The 17,630-nt window shown below is 32.8% G+C and overlaps 1 protein-coding gene across 1 annotated transcript in view; it reads left to right on the top strand.

Moving 5' to 3' along the window:
• Positions 1–4,236, top strand: part of LOC114348985 (zinc finger protein 227-like) — a 29,766-nt gene extending 25,530 nt beyond the window's left edge. The window contains exon 2 of the mRNA XM_028299426.2: positions 1,203–4,236. Coding sequence (XP_028155227.2) covers positions 1,203–2,689 — 1,487 coding nt within the window. The 3' untranslated portion in view covers positions 2,690–4,236. The remainder of the gene's footprint in view (positions 1–1,202) is intronic.
• Positions 4,237–17,630: the final 13,394 nt, after the last annotated feature.

Genomic DNA, 17,630 nt, shown 5'->3' with positions numbered 1-17,630 from the left:
TTACTGTCATCGTTGCAGCGTTGCATTTGGTTGTCTTTTTAAAGACAGATCACATGCTATGATATTTTTGTGATGGATATTCTTGGGTTGGTATTGATTTCATGTAATCGAATGAACTGTCTTTCAGTAAAGTCGTCCCAGGAACGCAAGTCATAATATTGGCAATGTCATTTTAATGTCTTCTACTTTAAAATGTATAATATATGTCTGAGTTGCCGATATAAATGAGTCAGATTACATAAATTATTAGAAGAATTTTTTACTAAGCAACCACATTTTTGTTTATTTTAGTAGTTTTTGTATTTTGACAACGGCACTCGATTTGGGCGTCGAAACGTTAATAAAATGATTTTTTGGTAAAATTGTGGCTTATTTCCCATTGAAAATAGTTGATTAACAATAAGCAAAGTAACCTGTGAAGCGGTAACGATTAATTTTATTTGGGACGTTAATTAAGGGGTGATTTTCGTTATTTTTTACCAAAAAATAAAAGCGACCAACAATATTTTGAGCGTAACTCACTTTTAATGTCAGAAGTTAGAAGAACAAAAATAAACCTTACAATAAATTTTCCCCAGAAAGTGCTCAGTTTTTTGGTTATATCACGTTGAAATATTCGATTTGGAATTAGACGAATAAGAACCTACTTTTTATTAGCTATAGCTCCGCTTCTACTGGGTCATAGCCACCTTTACTTAAACTGGGTATACAGACTTCATGCATACATAATTTTTTTCACTTTTTGATAAGCTATATTTTTACTTAGAATATTTTTTCGATAAAATACTTACTTTCCTGAGTTATTTGCGAAAAACTGTCCAAAACTTTTTTTTTGTTAAAAATGCACATATTCACTCGCATATAACTCGAAAAGTATTGACTGAGTGAAAAAACTCTATAAAACAAAACTTACTTAGAATTAGTCATTTTATCCAATTCCGGACTTATTTTCAATGTCTATTTTTTCATCCCCGAGAAGGGGTATTTCCCTCCATTTTTGTAAAATGGAGGGAATGTAGAACTATAAACTTTTTCTTATATAATAGACAATTATTTCAACTACCTATTCCCAAATTTTCATCATTCCTTTATTTTTTTTGGGTCAAATTGTTCTTTGATCGGGTTACTAGGATAGAATTCGGAGGTAATATCCTATTCTTGTTCCCATTAACTGCCGTAATAACAGTTGGTTTATATTTTAGGTTATCTCCAAGATAAACCCAAAATGGAAATTATGGAGACACTAAGTCAAGATCAATCTTTTGAACGAAATTACATGAGCCAACACTCTGAGGGACAAACATTAATTACAAATATAGGAGTTGCGACTGGACAAAGACCTTACAAATGCGAAATTTGTTTTAAATTTTTTTTCACCAAATGGTATTTGAAAGAACATGTGAGAGTGCACACTAAGGAAAAACCTTATAAGTGTGATATTTGTTCAAAACAGTTTAGTGCATCAGGTACTTTGAACAGACACTTGACATTGCACACTGGAATAAAACCTTACAAGTGTGAAATTTGCTTTAAACAGTTTAGTGAAGCAAGTTCTTTGAAGGTACATTTGAGAATACACACTGGAGAAAAACCTCACAAGTGTGAAATCTGTTTAAAACAGTTTACCACAACAAGTCATTTGAAACAACATTTAACAACACACACTGGAGAAAAGCCTCACAAGTGTGAAATTTGTTTTAAACAGTTTAGTACAGCACGTGCTTTGAAAGTACATTTGAGAAGACACACTGGAGAAAAACCTTACAAGTGTGAAATTTGTTTAAAACAGTTTACTACACAAGGTAATTTAAAACAACATTTAACAACCCACACGGGAGAAAAACCTTACCAGTGTGAAATTTGTTTTAAGCAGTTTTCTCAGATAGCTTTTTTGAAAACACATTTGAGAATACACACTGAAGAAAAACCTCACAAGTGTGAAATCTGTTTTAAACACTTTAGTAAAGCAGATTCTTTGAAACAACATTTGAGAGTACACACAGGAGAAAAACCTTATAAGTGCGATATTTGTTCAAAACAGTTTAGTGCATCAGGTACTTTGAACAGACACTTGACATTGCACACTGGAATAAAACCTTACAAGTGTGAAATTTGCTTTAAACAGTTTAGTGAAGCAAGTTCTTTGAAGGTACATTTGAGAATACACACTGGAGAAAAACCTCACAAGTGTGAAATTTGTTTAAAACAGTTTACCACAACAAGTCCTTTGAAACAACATTTAACAACACACACTGGAGAAAAGCCTCACAAGTGTGAAATTTGTTTTAAACAGTTTAGTACAGCACGTGCTTTGAAAGTACATTTGAGAAGACACACCGGAGAAAAACCTTACAAGTGTGAAATTTGTTTTAAACAGTTTGTTACTTCATGTGATTTGGAAAAACATTTGAGAATACATAGTGGAGAAAAACCTCACAAGTGTGAAATTTGTTTAAAACAGTTTAGAGAAGCATGGTCCTTGAAACAACATTTGAGAGTGCACACTGGAGAAAAACCTCACAAGTGTGAAATTTGTTTGAAACAGTTTAGTGATACAAGTAACTTAAAACAACACTTAATAACGCACACTGGAGAAAAACCTTACAAGTGTGCAATTTGTTTTAGGCAATTTAGTCAAGCAAGTAATTTGAAAACACATTCGAGATTGCATACTAGAGGAACATCCTAAAAGTGTGAAATTAGTTTAAAATAGTTTAGTGAAGCAGCTACAGCTGGTTCCTAAAAAAACTGATACGACTCCCCTAACAACACACAACATTCCAGGAATGTACTACCAAAGTTCTATCAATATTTGAATGTCCTGGACATTTAGGGAACATTCGGTGAACATCTGTTTAAATTATTCCTGGAATGTTACCATAAGACATTCTGTGAACATACTACCAATGTTCCTATATTTTAAGTTGCGAAATAATACATACGTGTAACAGATACAACATTACTTATAACATACCAGACAAACTAAGTGACACTTTAGGCCTACAGTGCAATAATATGTCAAATTTAAAGAGTTTTCCAAGTTCAATTAATACAATATTATAAACATACAAATGTAATAAAAATTATTGTTCGCGAATATTCAATTTGGAATGCGATTTTGTTAATAAAAAAAATACTTATAACTTATGCAAAACCCAAGAGAGGCATTTATATTTATTTCTTTTGCGTTCATTTTCAAATTCGCCGTGCATATATTTTTGTGCATGGCGCTTGAGAGGGCATCACGTGACTAAAAACGACCAACCAACGACCTCGCTTCGGCCATCTTGGCATCTTCATCTTGGCCACCTTGCATTGCTGTGGATCGTTGTTTGTATTATTTGTGCTTTTTAAGAATATTTTTTTAATTCGGATACTTTTATAATAGCTTTAATAGTATTATTAACATAGTGAATAAAATGGTGTCCTGTTTTTAACGCAGTTGGAGTAGCAGAAACAAATGTAGATAAAAAAATCTGCAGGAATAACGTTTCAATTATGACAGAAGCTCCAAACAAATGACTGTGAATGAAAAGCCCTATTAAAAGGTTAGTATGCAAATATGTAAACGAAGGCATGCCCTGTATTTCAGAAAATAAATTAATACTATTAATACCCTAATAATACTATTCATAAAAAATCTTTTAAGTAACCTAGATATAACAAAGTGAATAAAAGGCATAAATCAGAAGAATTATTATTTTATTTTATAAGTTAATAATTGGTCATATCCATTTATTATTTTAATAATAATTGTGAATAAGCCACAAGCTTCGCTTATTCCTAACTAAAATAGTAAATAGAGATAATAACAATAGGATTTGTAAAACTAAAGTAATTCTTTTTGCGTTTTTGCTAATGTATGCCTTTATAAATAGGATGGTAGACCACACACTATAATATGCAGTACCAACTAATGAATACACAGAATATTATAGTCGATTTGCTAAACTCAGTCTCAGTACTACTGAGTCTCAGACACAACTGGCTAGTGATTTTAGTAAATAATTTTGCCAATTTGGTAAAATTGGCAAAAAAAAAATAATAACTAAATAGTTAATAATTACTGTAATTTTGGCAAAATTGGCCAAAAACAAAAAAAATTACCTACTAAAATCACTAGCCAGTTGTGTCAGAGTTTGGGGAACCGACTATACTAATAAACAATTTCTAAGCTGTTTTATAATATTTTGTGAGTCCATTAATCATATTTTTTATTTAAAACTAAAATTTGTTAATAATGCTTAGTAATGCATATATTTTGTATTTTTAGCTTTCCAGAAGATCCTGCGAAGAAGACATGAAGTATAGATCAGATTTGTTAATAGAGGAGTATGTTCAAAACACTTTTTAGAAAAAGATATTGACAGAACTTCACTTTCATCTGTTCGTTTAAGAGACTGTGCTGTTCCAATAGCTTATGTCACACAGGTATATGCATTTTTTTTCTTGGTTTTAACATCTTTAAACGCGAAATACGCAATAGCTTATCGAATTGATGCCATGTTATTTTTCTTTATTAAGGTCTTTGTTTATTATTGTGTATGTGTATTAACAACAGAAACATTTTTGGTTATTCTTTATTTTATTTTATATTTTGTCATCAAGTGTTCAGTCAATGTATGTAGTTTTCTTATGTACACCTTTATGGGTTTATACCTGGTGGATGTATATTTCAATAAATAAATAAACAAATAACCTAATTAATAATACAGTCTGTACAATATAGATACTGTTGTAATTCATTATCTACATCTGAGATCTAAGTTGACATTGTTGCCCAACTGCAAAAAATTTTTGAATTCATTTTAAGTCAAATATATCACATAATTATTGCGAAGTAGATTATACAACAAAACAGATTAATATTCAATGTAAATAAATAAAAACATCAGAAATAGAAAACAAGAATTAAGGTATAATCTTATGTTACAGTTATTAAGGTACCAAGGGTATTATAAGGATAATAACGCTTGAGGTCAATGGTGTTTTTAACAAGGGCCTGAGGGATATACGTTGACCGAAAGCGTTACTATTATAATACCTGTGGTGCCTTCAACATTTAATGTCTGACTAAATTATTCTTTATATGCGAAAAATTTGAATGAATTTTGAATTGATTAGTTTTTAAATAAGTACATTTACCAGTAACAGTAGTAACATAATTGTGGTAACCATAGTTTTACTTAGGTTGATATTTGTCAACTTGACAGTATCTAAGTCGTTATTTAAATTTAATGCCCAAGGGCGTTATATCGTACTTAACAGACTTCGAAATGTCATTATTTGTCAAATAATGTACCAGTAGGACATTAAAGTAAATAATAAAAACAATAAATATAATGAATACTAAATACTTATTTGTTTGTGAAAAATCTATTTCTTTGTGGCTTTTTTGTAATTAACTATTCTAATGAGGAAATAAGCCACAATTTACTTGAAAAAATAATTTTATTAAGGTTTCTACTTCCACGTCGGATGTCGTTGTCAAAATACAAAATGTTCATTATTATTATTTTATTTATTAAATATTATTTATTATTTATTTAAATATTATTTAATATTTATTTTTTTATTATTATTATTTATGCGTATTATTACCTGTAAATAATATTTCTTCTGATTGTTAATTGTAAAGGATAGAAAAATTACCTTTTATTTTATTTTCTTTTAGAATCAGCTGAGAGAAGTGGTCTACAAAAAACCAGAAAGGAAACGGAATATGTGGCTACGAAAAGCAAAAGAAAGGTTTACAAAGCAAATGTGACACATTTTTTTATAATATTTAGGAATGTCAGTAAATTACATTAAAAAATGTATGTAAAGATTTTTTGCAATAAAAATGTTTATATTTATCAAGGATGTATTATTTGGTATGGCCACATATCGTCAGTGATGTGACAATACCTCCTATCTGTTTTTTTTTCAAGAGATTTGTAAGATAGACTAAAAACTTGTTTCGGCCACCTCCTGTTTTCATATATTTTTTGACTTGTTTTGCAGTAAATTCAACTATCTATTTACTACAAAAAAGTCAGAATACGTACGAAAACAGAAAGTGAGCTTAAAAAATGTTTTTCGTCTCCTGCAAACCTCATGAAAAAACATATAGGAGGTATTGTCACATTACTGACGATATATTTCAGTGAATGTCTAAAAAATATACTGTGAATGTTCAAAGAACGTTCGTAGACATTCATGGAATGTTCTAACAAGACATTCAGTCTAAAAATATACTGTGAATGTCCAAAGAACATTCATGGAATGTTCCAACAAGACATTCAGTCTAAAAAATAGACTGTGAATGTCCAAAGAACATTCGTAGACATTCATGGAATGTTCCAACAGAACATTCTAAGAATATTTAAAATGCTGACACAGCACTTTCCTGGGACTTTCCAGGGACATTCGTGTGCATTTGGGGACATTCCAGGAATGTTTTCAATGTCCTGTGTGTACATTCTAGGAACATTCATGGAATGTTTTGTGTTATTAGGGTCTTAGTAAGATTTGATCATTTTGATCAGCCTATTTGATTGGTTTGACATTATATTAATTACGACAGACAAATAATAAAATAAACAAACAAACAACTCGGCTGCTCCATGCCAAAACACAGTAACTGACAAAAAATTCGAAACTGCGTTTTTTACATGTACAAAAATTAAAAGTATGTACATACTGTGTTATTGCGCATTTTTAGAGCCGACATATGCAGTATTATCTTGACTGGTTTTGAAAATATGGCTTACTCAAAACACAGTATCTACACTGCTAGTTCCATTTTCCCATGTCAAAACACAGTAAGTGGTTTATTTCTTTTAAAAACACAGTAAATACCAGTTGCTGTGTTTTGGCATCTGCAATGTTAATCATTAGGTTTATGCAAATACACAGTATCTACAACAGCAGCAGCTGCGCAGTGAGGTCACACGATGATAGTGTCACCAATGTGGGGGTACGAGTTTCATTTCAGTATCTCGTAGCTTGCAACTAGAGACGTTTGGTGTGTTTTTGAAAGTTTACTGTTTATATTGCGCTATTTAGTATGACATCCCGTGGAAAGCATTAGTGGCTATGTGTATAGACAAAACGTGAGGATATTTTCTTGCACTGACTAAATTAAGAAGAAGTGTTCTTAGTAATAAGGGACCGTTCAAGTATTACGTAACGAAGAGGGGGGGTCAAAAATATTCAAAAATTGCGTTACGCAATAGCTAAACGCCCATTAGAGTGCGTTACGTAGGGCGGGAGGGGGGGGAAAATCTTCAAAAATCGTGTTACGTAATACTTGAACGCTCTCTAACCTCGTTTATTTCTGTGACAATTTGTTGGCTGTGGCTATCACTCCGTCATGTAGGTAGTTCCTTACGCTTGCTAATTCATAACTAAACATTTTTTACAGTAAGCCACAGTGGGAGTCTGTAGTAAAGCGATAAAATTTGAAGTGTTTTTAGTAGTAATAGGGTTGTAGTTTTTACACAACTTTTTGTCTAGTACTGAAGATGTAGTGAGCAATGATGATGAGATGACTGAAGATTCCGTTAGCGTAACCAATTTTAGTGACGATAGTATTATTGATCCTGATTTTACAATAAGTGATGTTCATCATAATAAACAAAGTATCACTAGCTCAAACAGTTCAAGAAATTCTGATTTTGAAGAAGTAGTTGCTACAACAGAAGAAAATCCACTGGATAATATTACAGGGGCTTCAGCACCTGCTACCACTACTGTTATTGTGGACAGTTTTCCTACTCCGATTAAAAGACGACTTAAGCAAGAGGTTAAATACAAGCGTTTATCTAATCAAGAAAAAGTTGTACGTGATAAAGGAGCACATCCTATGAAACCACCGTGTTCGAAAATGTGTAAAAAAGCATGTAGTTCCGCGTTTACTAACGAAGAACGCTTTAGAATATGCGACGGATATTGGTCCCTACAGTATTTTTTGCGACGTAAATGGTTGGCAAAATGTGTTCAGATAGTACCTGTAAAAAGAAGAACTGCAGCAGCAATCAATAACATTTTTGTAAAAGGCGAAAGCCGTAAGTTTTTTTTTGCCCAAAGACAATAAGAGTATCTCTGTTTGCCGTAAGTTTTTGTTAAATACATTAGGCTATTCTACTGATTCTGTGATTATGGAATTGTGTGCCAGCATGAAAAAAGACCCTATGTTATCTGCTGTAAAGGAAAATAGAGGCACTACTGGTAATTACGCAATAAATACAAGCCTTGTGTCAGTCACTACCGACGACACAATGCACCAAACATTAAGTATTTACCTAGAGAACTAACAATAAAATCTATGTTTGAAGATTTTAAGCGTGAACATCCTGAATACTGTAAATTTGAACTGTACAGACAAACGTTAAAATCAATGCATATTTCCTGGTGTATGCCAAAGTCAGATGTCTGTGTAGACTGTGAAACATACAAAATGTCAAAAACAGAAGATGATAGCCAGTTTTTGCAAATGAAGACGAATGGAATCTTCACAAAACTAAGGCTTTGAAAGCAACAGCAAAATACCATCAGGATAGTCTCAGTGTCGATAATTCAAACCGTTAATCCAAACCGTGTCGATAATCCAAACTCGCAATATCTCAATCAACGTCCAAACGCAAGAATATACTCAATAAATTTGCAAAAAGTTATTTTACTTCCTAATATGCCAGCCGTGAAAGACAGCCACTTTTTAAGTCGTCTTGTAGCATTTAATTTGACATTCTGTCCTATAAAACCGAAGTCTTTATACAAAAGTTATTGTTCTATGTGGCACGAGGGTGTAGGGGGACGTGACAGTCACAATATTGTGGATGCTATTGTTAGAGTTATTGAGGAAGAACGATATGTAAACGAATTTATTATTTGGACTGATAATTGTACAGGACAAAACAAAAATTGGATCCTGTACACTTCCCTAATCTATTTAGTAAATCAAGAAACCGGACCAGAACAAATAACTTTACGTTATCTTACCAAGGGACATACTCATATGAGTGCCGATGGACTGCATGGTAACATTGAACGAAAAATCGCAAAGATTCGTGATCTCTACGATTATAAAGACTTAAAAGCCGCAGTAAGCTCCTCTAGAAGAGGATTGTAGTTCTGGATGTAACTGTCTTTCATAAGTGGGAGAAAAAAAAAGAGAAATTCGAAAAAATGGAAAATGTGAAGACCCTTTAAATGGTTTTCTGCTAACTAATATAGTTGAAGTAAGGTTCAAGAAGGGGTCAAAATGCCTTAAATATAAAAATGATTTTGATCAACTACAATACAACTCAGTGGATTCTTTACAAAAGAAATTCAGTTATGCAAATAAACCTGAAGTTTTATCTGAACGTGGTGTATCGACATCGAAAAAAGAAGATATAATAAAAGTTCTGGGACCTTTGATGCCTAAAAATAGATTAGAATTTTGGAATAGCCTAATTACAAACGACACTGCTCCAGACCATGCCCCGCGCACTCTAGTAATAAAAATGTAATCTTATTTAGTTTCCTTCCATTTTGTCAGAGGCGCTGATGCCGGCATCGTGATTGGTCAGTGATGTCACATCACTGTGATTGGTGGATGACAAATCTTGCACCGACTAGATTTTGTGCGGGATTTTTGAGAGGACGCGTAACGCCCCCTCCATGCCCCGCGCACTCTAATAAAAAACATGTAATCGTATTTATTTTCCTTCCATTTTGTCAGAGGCGCTGATGTCTGCATTGTGATTGTTGGAACATGACTTTTGACAAATCCTGCGCTACCTGTGAATCTGTGTCCAGGGTTCGTGTTCGTTCGTTCGTTGTCGTTCAGTTATTTTATATGGTCGGTTATGTGATGTGTTTGTGTCACCATAAAAAGCTGATATTAAGTCGTGTTTTTTGATATTTTTGTTATTTTGTAATCGAGTACCTTTTTAAAGGTAAGTTTTTCTGATTGTAAGGTAGAGATTTTCTGATTGTAGGTACTGTTTATCCAACAGTTTTAAAATCCACATTTTATTTCGCGTTTTGTTGTTAGGTCTAATGCTCCCATCAGGCGTTGTGTGCAGACGGTGGAAAAATTCAACGAGTAAACATATATTTAATCCAAATTAAATACTCATATTTCTATGTAAAATGTCACATTATTGTATAAATAAATAATTAAGAAACAAAAGTTGTTTGTGTTGTACCTTTATTGTCCACTTGAATAAAATATTAAATATTGGAAGTACCATATGGAGGCTATGATGTACCTAGCATGGAGGCTAGATTACGCCACTCTTCCTATCCAATCAACAACAAGAACGTTTAAAATTTCACACCTATCATGTCGAAGCTACAGACCACTTATGTGGAGGCCAGATTTGTAGTACCCTTCCATTTAACCAGGTGCTGAGATGGCGCTGAAATACGTGACATATTTTGTAAAGAGTAAGATCGCATTCTACCAAATCACACAACACTTTTTTCTATGCTCCAGACTTAGTCGCAAACAGTGACTGTACATGTCTATGAAAGTATATACCTAGTAGTAATAATATGATAAACTTGCTTATTCGGTTATTTAAAGGATTTTGTTTGTTTTAACCACCAAGAAGTACATATTGTTCATTTTACTCGCATTTTGTAGATTTTAGTTAGACAGTATAAAATACATGTTTTTGCAATTTGTAAATCTATTACCAGTTCTCAAATACCATTTAATAAATTTTTTATTGGATTGTTTCTTTACTATATTGTGCCTTAATTTTGTAGATGCTGTGATTTAAACTATTTTTCATTTTCTCCGCCAAAACCAAGTACATATGTGCCAGATCAAAGGTTAAAACTGAAAATAACTACATTTACAATATAGTAAAAAAATTATATATTGTCATCAAATTATTACCCAAAAAAGTTTTGAAATATTTTAATTACTTTTGAACGGCTAAACAAAAACGCTAAAATCACTTTTACGGCTTTTTATTCTTTTTTCAAATACTGTGTTTGCAGTCATGAAGCAGCCGAACTGACTACATATGTTAATTTTTTTGTCAAATAATTTAATTTAATAAAAATTTTTTGGACACCCTGTATAAATAATTATGTAAATGTTTATATTACTGAATAGATAACTGAAGAAACTTTCAAATGAGCTAGTAAACGACCCCTAATCTCATTAAATAAATCATCGATTACGTCATCACGCCCAGATGGATGACGTCACTAGTATACTATATATGCCACAATATCACAACATAAAAATAAAAATCGACCTGTTTCGGGATTTTTCCTTAAAGTCGCCGGTTTACGAAATAACACTGTCGGTGGAAAATAGTGTCGCGCACGCTTGGTTAGCAATTAAAAAACAAAGGAGTTTTGAATACTGTATTGCAAAAAACTCTTCGGGATTTCATCAATCGATGTTTAAAGAATATCTACCTACCTTGGCAACATTCAAATTTTAAGTTTTTCACATAGTTTTTGAAGGTTAAAATGGCCGATTTGACAATTTTTTAATTTTTAATCGCTTATATGTCAAAAATTATCAACTTTAGAGAAAAGTCACCAAAGACCTTTTTTGTTTGGAATGATCCAAAAAAACTAAAAAATCTTTGTTCCATGCAAAAAAATAAATTATAGGAAAAAAACAAAAAAAAAACGTTTAAAAAATTTTTGATAAACTTTTGGTTCTGGCAACATGCAAATTTGTTAAAAGGGGTCCTTTTTGAGTTAGATTGTGCAAAAAATCCGAATCAGAATATTTTTCCTAGCGGATACGCAGTAGCTTTCTGGACTAATAGGAAACTTGTACTTTTACAAAATGGTTTTATTTTCCATAGTAAACTCTCTTTCCTTTCCTTCAAAAACTGTATCAAACTCCAATCTCAACAAACTGGTATATATTATTACAATGACCTACGATAAATATTAGAATATAAATATTTTTCTCTTATTCCGCGACGGTGAGCTGGCAAAATATCCAAGTAGATGGAGGCCAATAAACTAAAGAAGGAGAAGAAGAATTTACCTAAATATAACCATAAACAAAACAATCCAGTAAAACTATGTGACGTCACGGGCCGTATGAACTATTTTAAATTACAGAAGATTTTAAATTTATATACAGCAGGAAAAATGAAACAATACCCATGAACGAACATATAAAACACGCTTTATTTTCCTGTCACCGTGTCACACAAAAAATTGGCCAGCCCAAGTAGATGTAATAATTATTGTTAGGGGAGAGTGGTACACATTGACACAGTACACAATGAAACACTGTTATTAACTAAATCAAATTTGCTGCCACATTGCCACTAGCGCTGCAACGGATACTCCATAATGCATTGCGTCCGCCGACAGTAGTTCGTTTTGATATACGGAGTAGTAAACATTATACGACGTGTTTTATTGTTTTGTGTGCCTGAGATTTAAAAACTGGAGCGTTTATAAAAAGGTATGTTGCCTATAAATAAACAGTTTTCATTTTCGTATATATCTCGTTATAATACTTGTGATGAATGCCTTTTAACCTATAAATATCGTTGCCAATAATTGCCGGGTTTTATGTTTACGTCCAACTGAAACTTTAAACCTGTGGTAGTACACATTGAAATATATAGGGTGAGGCAGATAACTGGCCTATTAGAAATATCTCGAGAACTAAAGGCAACAGAATCATGAAAATTGGAATAAAGGGGTTTTGAAGGATGATTATTAAATGAAAATATTTTCATCTCTTTGCAACTTCCGGTTATACCGGAAGTTGCTTATAACTTCGTTTTTTTAAATGGGACACCCTGTATATTTTTACATTTCTGGATTCTCTTCGATGTCTTCTTTCTTAAAATATAAGGTTTTGTAATATTATACAGGGTATTTTAAAAGATAATTACGTTTTTTTATTAATTTCGTAGCAACATTCACACCCTGTAGAATTGTAGTAGTTTGACATCTAAAACTCTACTTATGTTCAAATTATTTTTAATATACTCTACTATTGTTAAGAATCATTAGTATAGCTAAATTTTTAATTTTAGTATACAGGGTTGGTCGAAACTCGGAATGAGTATTTTCTGAGTTTTCTTAAATGGAACACCCTGTATTTTTGTATTGTAGTGAAATGATATTTTATAGTACTTTTTTATTTCTTAAGCATTCCCTATACCTAACTGCTTTAATTTGTGAGTTATTGGTGATTCAAGCTAAACATTAATTGCAACAAAAAATACGTAAAATTTTATTAGGTTGGCCGTGAAAATACTCAATCCCAAATAATTTTTCAGAAATAAATACATATTAATCCAGACTGGTCCTTAAAATTACCAATAATGGTTTAGCTATCGAAATACCTACTTAGTTAAGATTGTTGGTGTGATTAACAATTAAGCACAAATTAAAGCAGTTAGGTTTAGGGAATGCTTAAGAAATAAAAAAGGACCATAAAATATCATTTCATTACAATACTAAAATACAAGGTGTTCCATTTAAGAAAACTCAGAAAATACTCATTCCGAGTTTAGACCAACCCTGAATACTAAAATTAAAAATTTAGCTATACTAATGATTATAGACCTATTGCATTACTACCGGTACTCTCCAAAATTATTGAAAAACTCCTAAAAGCCCGACTTATGTCCTTTCTCGTTGATAACAAGATCTTATCACAAAATCAGTTTGGATTTTTAAATAATAAATGTACCACCGATGCCATGTTTTCTGTACTACATGAGGTTTATCAAGCATTAAACAATAATCTCCACACTGCCACTGTTTTTTGTGATTATGCCAAAGCTTTTGATTGTGTAAATCACGACATTTTGATAAAAAAACTAGATTTCTATGGAATTCGAGGTATTTCTTTGAACTGGTTTCAATCTTACTTGGAAAATAGGAAACAACTGGTTAGAGCAAATGATACAGACTCTAGTCTCAAAAATGTTGTATGTGGGGTACCGCAAGGTTCAGTATTGAGTCCTCTACTTTTCCTTATCTTTATTAATGACATCACTAGTTTAAAAATCGATGGAAAAGTTTTTCTTTTTGCTGACGATACCAGTATCACTTGGAGCAACTCATATCGCAACTCTTCATGCTACTATAACTTCTGATCTACTCACAATAAAATCCTGGTCAGATTCTAATTTACTCTCTTTTAACGTAGATAAAACAGTAGCATTACCCTATAAAGGAACTCTTCAACCCTTACCTCTTCATAACAGCCAGATCAGTATCGTTGATTCTGTAAAGTTTCTTGGTATTTTTTTAGATAGCAACCTTAAATGGTCCCTTCATATCGATGTGTTAAGCAAGAAACTATCCTCAGCTTGCTTTGCAATAAGATCTGTCTCTAAGGAAATGGATTTAGCCTCCTCCAAAATAACATACTTTTCATTGTTCGAGTCCCATCTTCGATATGGTCTGCCTTTTTGGGGTTTTGGTACAGCTGCCCAATCCGATGTTATATTTAAATTGCAAAAAAGAGCAATCAGATATCTGTTTGGCCTCAGAAGAACAACACATTGCAGAAGCTACTTCAAAGATCACAGAATTCCCTGTATAATATTACAAAACCTCATATTTTAAGAAAGAAGACATCGAAGAGAATCCAAAAATGTAAAAATATACAGGGTGTCCCATTAAAAAAAACGAAGTTATAAGCAACTTCCGGTATAACCGGAAGTTGCAAAGAGATGAAAATATTTTCATTTAATAGATCATCCTTCAAAACCCCTTTATTCCAATTTTCATGATTCTGTTGCCTTTAGTTCTCGAGATATTTCTAATAGGCCCTTTATTTGCCTCACCCTGTATAGTGGTGGTACACAATGACACATGTTTCATTGTGTACCTACCATACTGAATCATTCTATAACAATGGCATTCTATTGCAGGTGTACCATGGTAAGGAGGAAGAAAGAAAGATCCAGAGCCAAATTTACAAGTTGACAAATGGCGGCAGCAGTCACAGAGGTTAAAAAAAAAGGGAACTGCACTTCGCGTTGCGGCAGATATGTTTGGCATACATTTTAGCACATTAAGGCGATATGTCCTAAAAGAAAAAAATGATCCAAATGCAAAAATGGAGCCAAATTATGCTGTTAGATTAGTATTTAACACAGAGCATGAGACGTCGATGTGTGATTATATTAAGAACTCTAGCAAAATGGCTTTTGGGTTGAATACTCTAAAACTCAGAGAATTGGCATATGACATGGCTCCTAAAAACAATATCACTATGCCAGAATCTTGGAAGGCCAACAAATGTGCAAGCAAAGATTGGTTAAGGGCATTTATAAAAAGAAATTCATCATTAAGCCTCAGAAAGCCAGAAGGATGTTCACTGTCAAGGCTTTTTTCGTAAATTTGGAGCAAATATACGTAAAATATTCATCAATTGTTGAAGATATTCGCATCTACAATTTAGACGAAACTGCTACTACGACTGTCCAACGACCACATAAAGTTGTGGCACAAAAAGGTGTTAACAGCTGAACCAGTGCACAAGCGCCGAAAGAGGATTACTCGCCACTACTTGTGCAATAATTTGAGCAAATGGAACATTTCTAACTCCGGTCATTGTTTTTCCTCGTAAAAAGCTTAATACGATTATGATAAATGGTGCTCCACCAGGAATAACTAATCCAAGTGGATGGATGACCGCCGAACTATTCACACAAGTACTGGATCATTTTATTAAGCATACTGGTGCTAGAAAAGAAAACCCGTGTTTATTAATATATGACAATCACGAATCCCATATGTCTCTGGAAATGGCAGAAAAAGCAAAAGCTAATGGCATAATAATTTTAACCTTGCCCCCACATACAAGCAATAAGATACAGCCTGTGGACAAATCAGTTTTTTTTCCTTCAAAAACTATTACAATAGTGCGATTGATTCATGGCTTCTTAACCACCCCCGGCGTTTCTACGACACTGTACCAAATAGCAGAATGTGTTGGTATTGCTCACTCAAAATCAATGACACCTGAAAATATTATGAACGGCTTCAAATCTACAGGTATCTACCCTTTAAACATATTTTTAGTGAAACTGATTTTCTATTATCGTCGTTTACTGACAGACAGATTAATGATTTTGAAAACTATGACAGACAAAAAGCTATGGTTGTACTAAGAGATTCTACCAATCACGAAGAAAATGCGTCTGTATCTTCATCTTCAGTTAATATAGCTTCTACTTTATCTAATACAACCCAAGAAACTGAACCGAACTCAACTCTTGAAATACCTTCTATATCAAAAAGTTCTTTTATTACCCCATTCGACATACGGGGTTTTCCTAAGGCCGCACTCAGAAAAAATTCAAATCGTAGACGGAAATCAAGGAAAAGTGTCAGTTTAACTAGTACACCAGAAATAAAAGACCTTTCTTATAAAACGGAAGGTAAGAAAAGCCCCACAACAGCAGCAGTTAATAAAGTGAAACGAAATATTAGTAAAGCTTTAAGCACAAAAGCCTGTAAAAAGGACTCTCCCAGAAAAATGACCAAGTCAGATGAAAGTGATTCAGAAACAGACTCCGGAAGTTTAGAGTTGGCAGACTCTTCAGATGATGAATTAAGTTCTCCTATGATGCAGGAACAAAAGGATGACTCAGAATCTTACGCAATTGCTGAAAATACTGAAATTTTAAAATACTCTTGTGTTAATGAAATTGAGAGGAACATCCATTATGTAGCCAAAATTTTGGAAATTCTGAACTCTTATGAATTTAAAATTTCATATTTGAGAAGAACTACGAAAGTTTCCAATTCATTTTACTTTCCAGATGTTCCTGACATTCATATGGGTTTGAAATCTGATTTTGTTATGTTATTGCCAACACCCATATATACAAAAAACAAACGACTATCTTGCTATTATAGATTTGGTTTGGAGTTTAACAATTTTATTGTACGGTAATTTGAAGAAATATTGAATATTTTTTGTATTTAATAGTTGTTTTTAATACGTTTCATTGTGTACTACCTTATGTTTCAAACTGTACCACAGGTGGTACACATTGAAACACATATCAAGTTATTATGAGTTTTTGAAGCGTGAAATTTTGGAAATCTCGTTTTTAAACAAAACTGAACATTATTATGTAATAAAAAAATCAAGTTCCCCATTGTTGCTGTGACTTTTATGTAGAATAATTGGGGTGGTGAGTTATAGTATAATTTTATTCATTCGTTAATATAATACATTTATTACATTTTCAAAGTTTTTTTCCTGAATTTTTCCCGGTATTTTGAAAATTTTCATTTTCGAAATACAAATATAAACAATCTCTAGATATTACCACTATAATTAAGCGAAACCGCTTACAGTGGACAGGACATGTAGCCCGGGCCCCTGAATCGAACATGATAAAAAAGATTTTAACAGCGCAACCCGTGGGAATGAGAAGAGAGGACAGAAAAAGCTGAGGTGGATGGACGGGGCAACACAAGATGCCAAGAAGATCGGAGTCTGCACGGCAACTAGAAAATGCAAGCAAGGAACAGAACAGAATGGCGTAGAAATATTAAGAAGGTCGAGGCCCTCTAAGGGCTGTAGCACCAAGATGATATATTACAAAATAGTATCGCACCTCCCAACTGATAAAAGTAAAATAAGCTTTTGAACATCGGTCGAGATTGAAACATTGCTTTTG

The sequence above is a fragment of the Diabrotica virgifera genome, chromosome 3, assembly GCF_917563875.1.
Source record: "Diabrotica virgifera virgifera chromosome 3, PGI_DIABVI_V3a".
Classification (NCBI taxonomy): Eukaryota; Metazoa; Arthropoda; class Insecta; order Coleoptera; family Chrysomelidae; genus Diabrotica; species Diabrotica virgifera.
The sequence above is the reverse complement of the archived record's forward strand: the minus strand, read 5'-3'. Positions and strand labels throughout refer to the sequence as shown.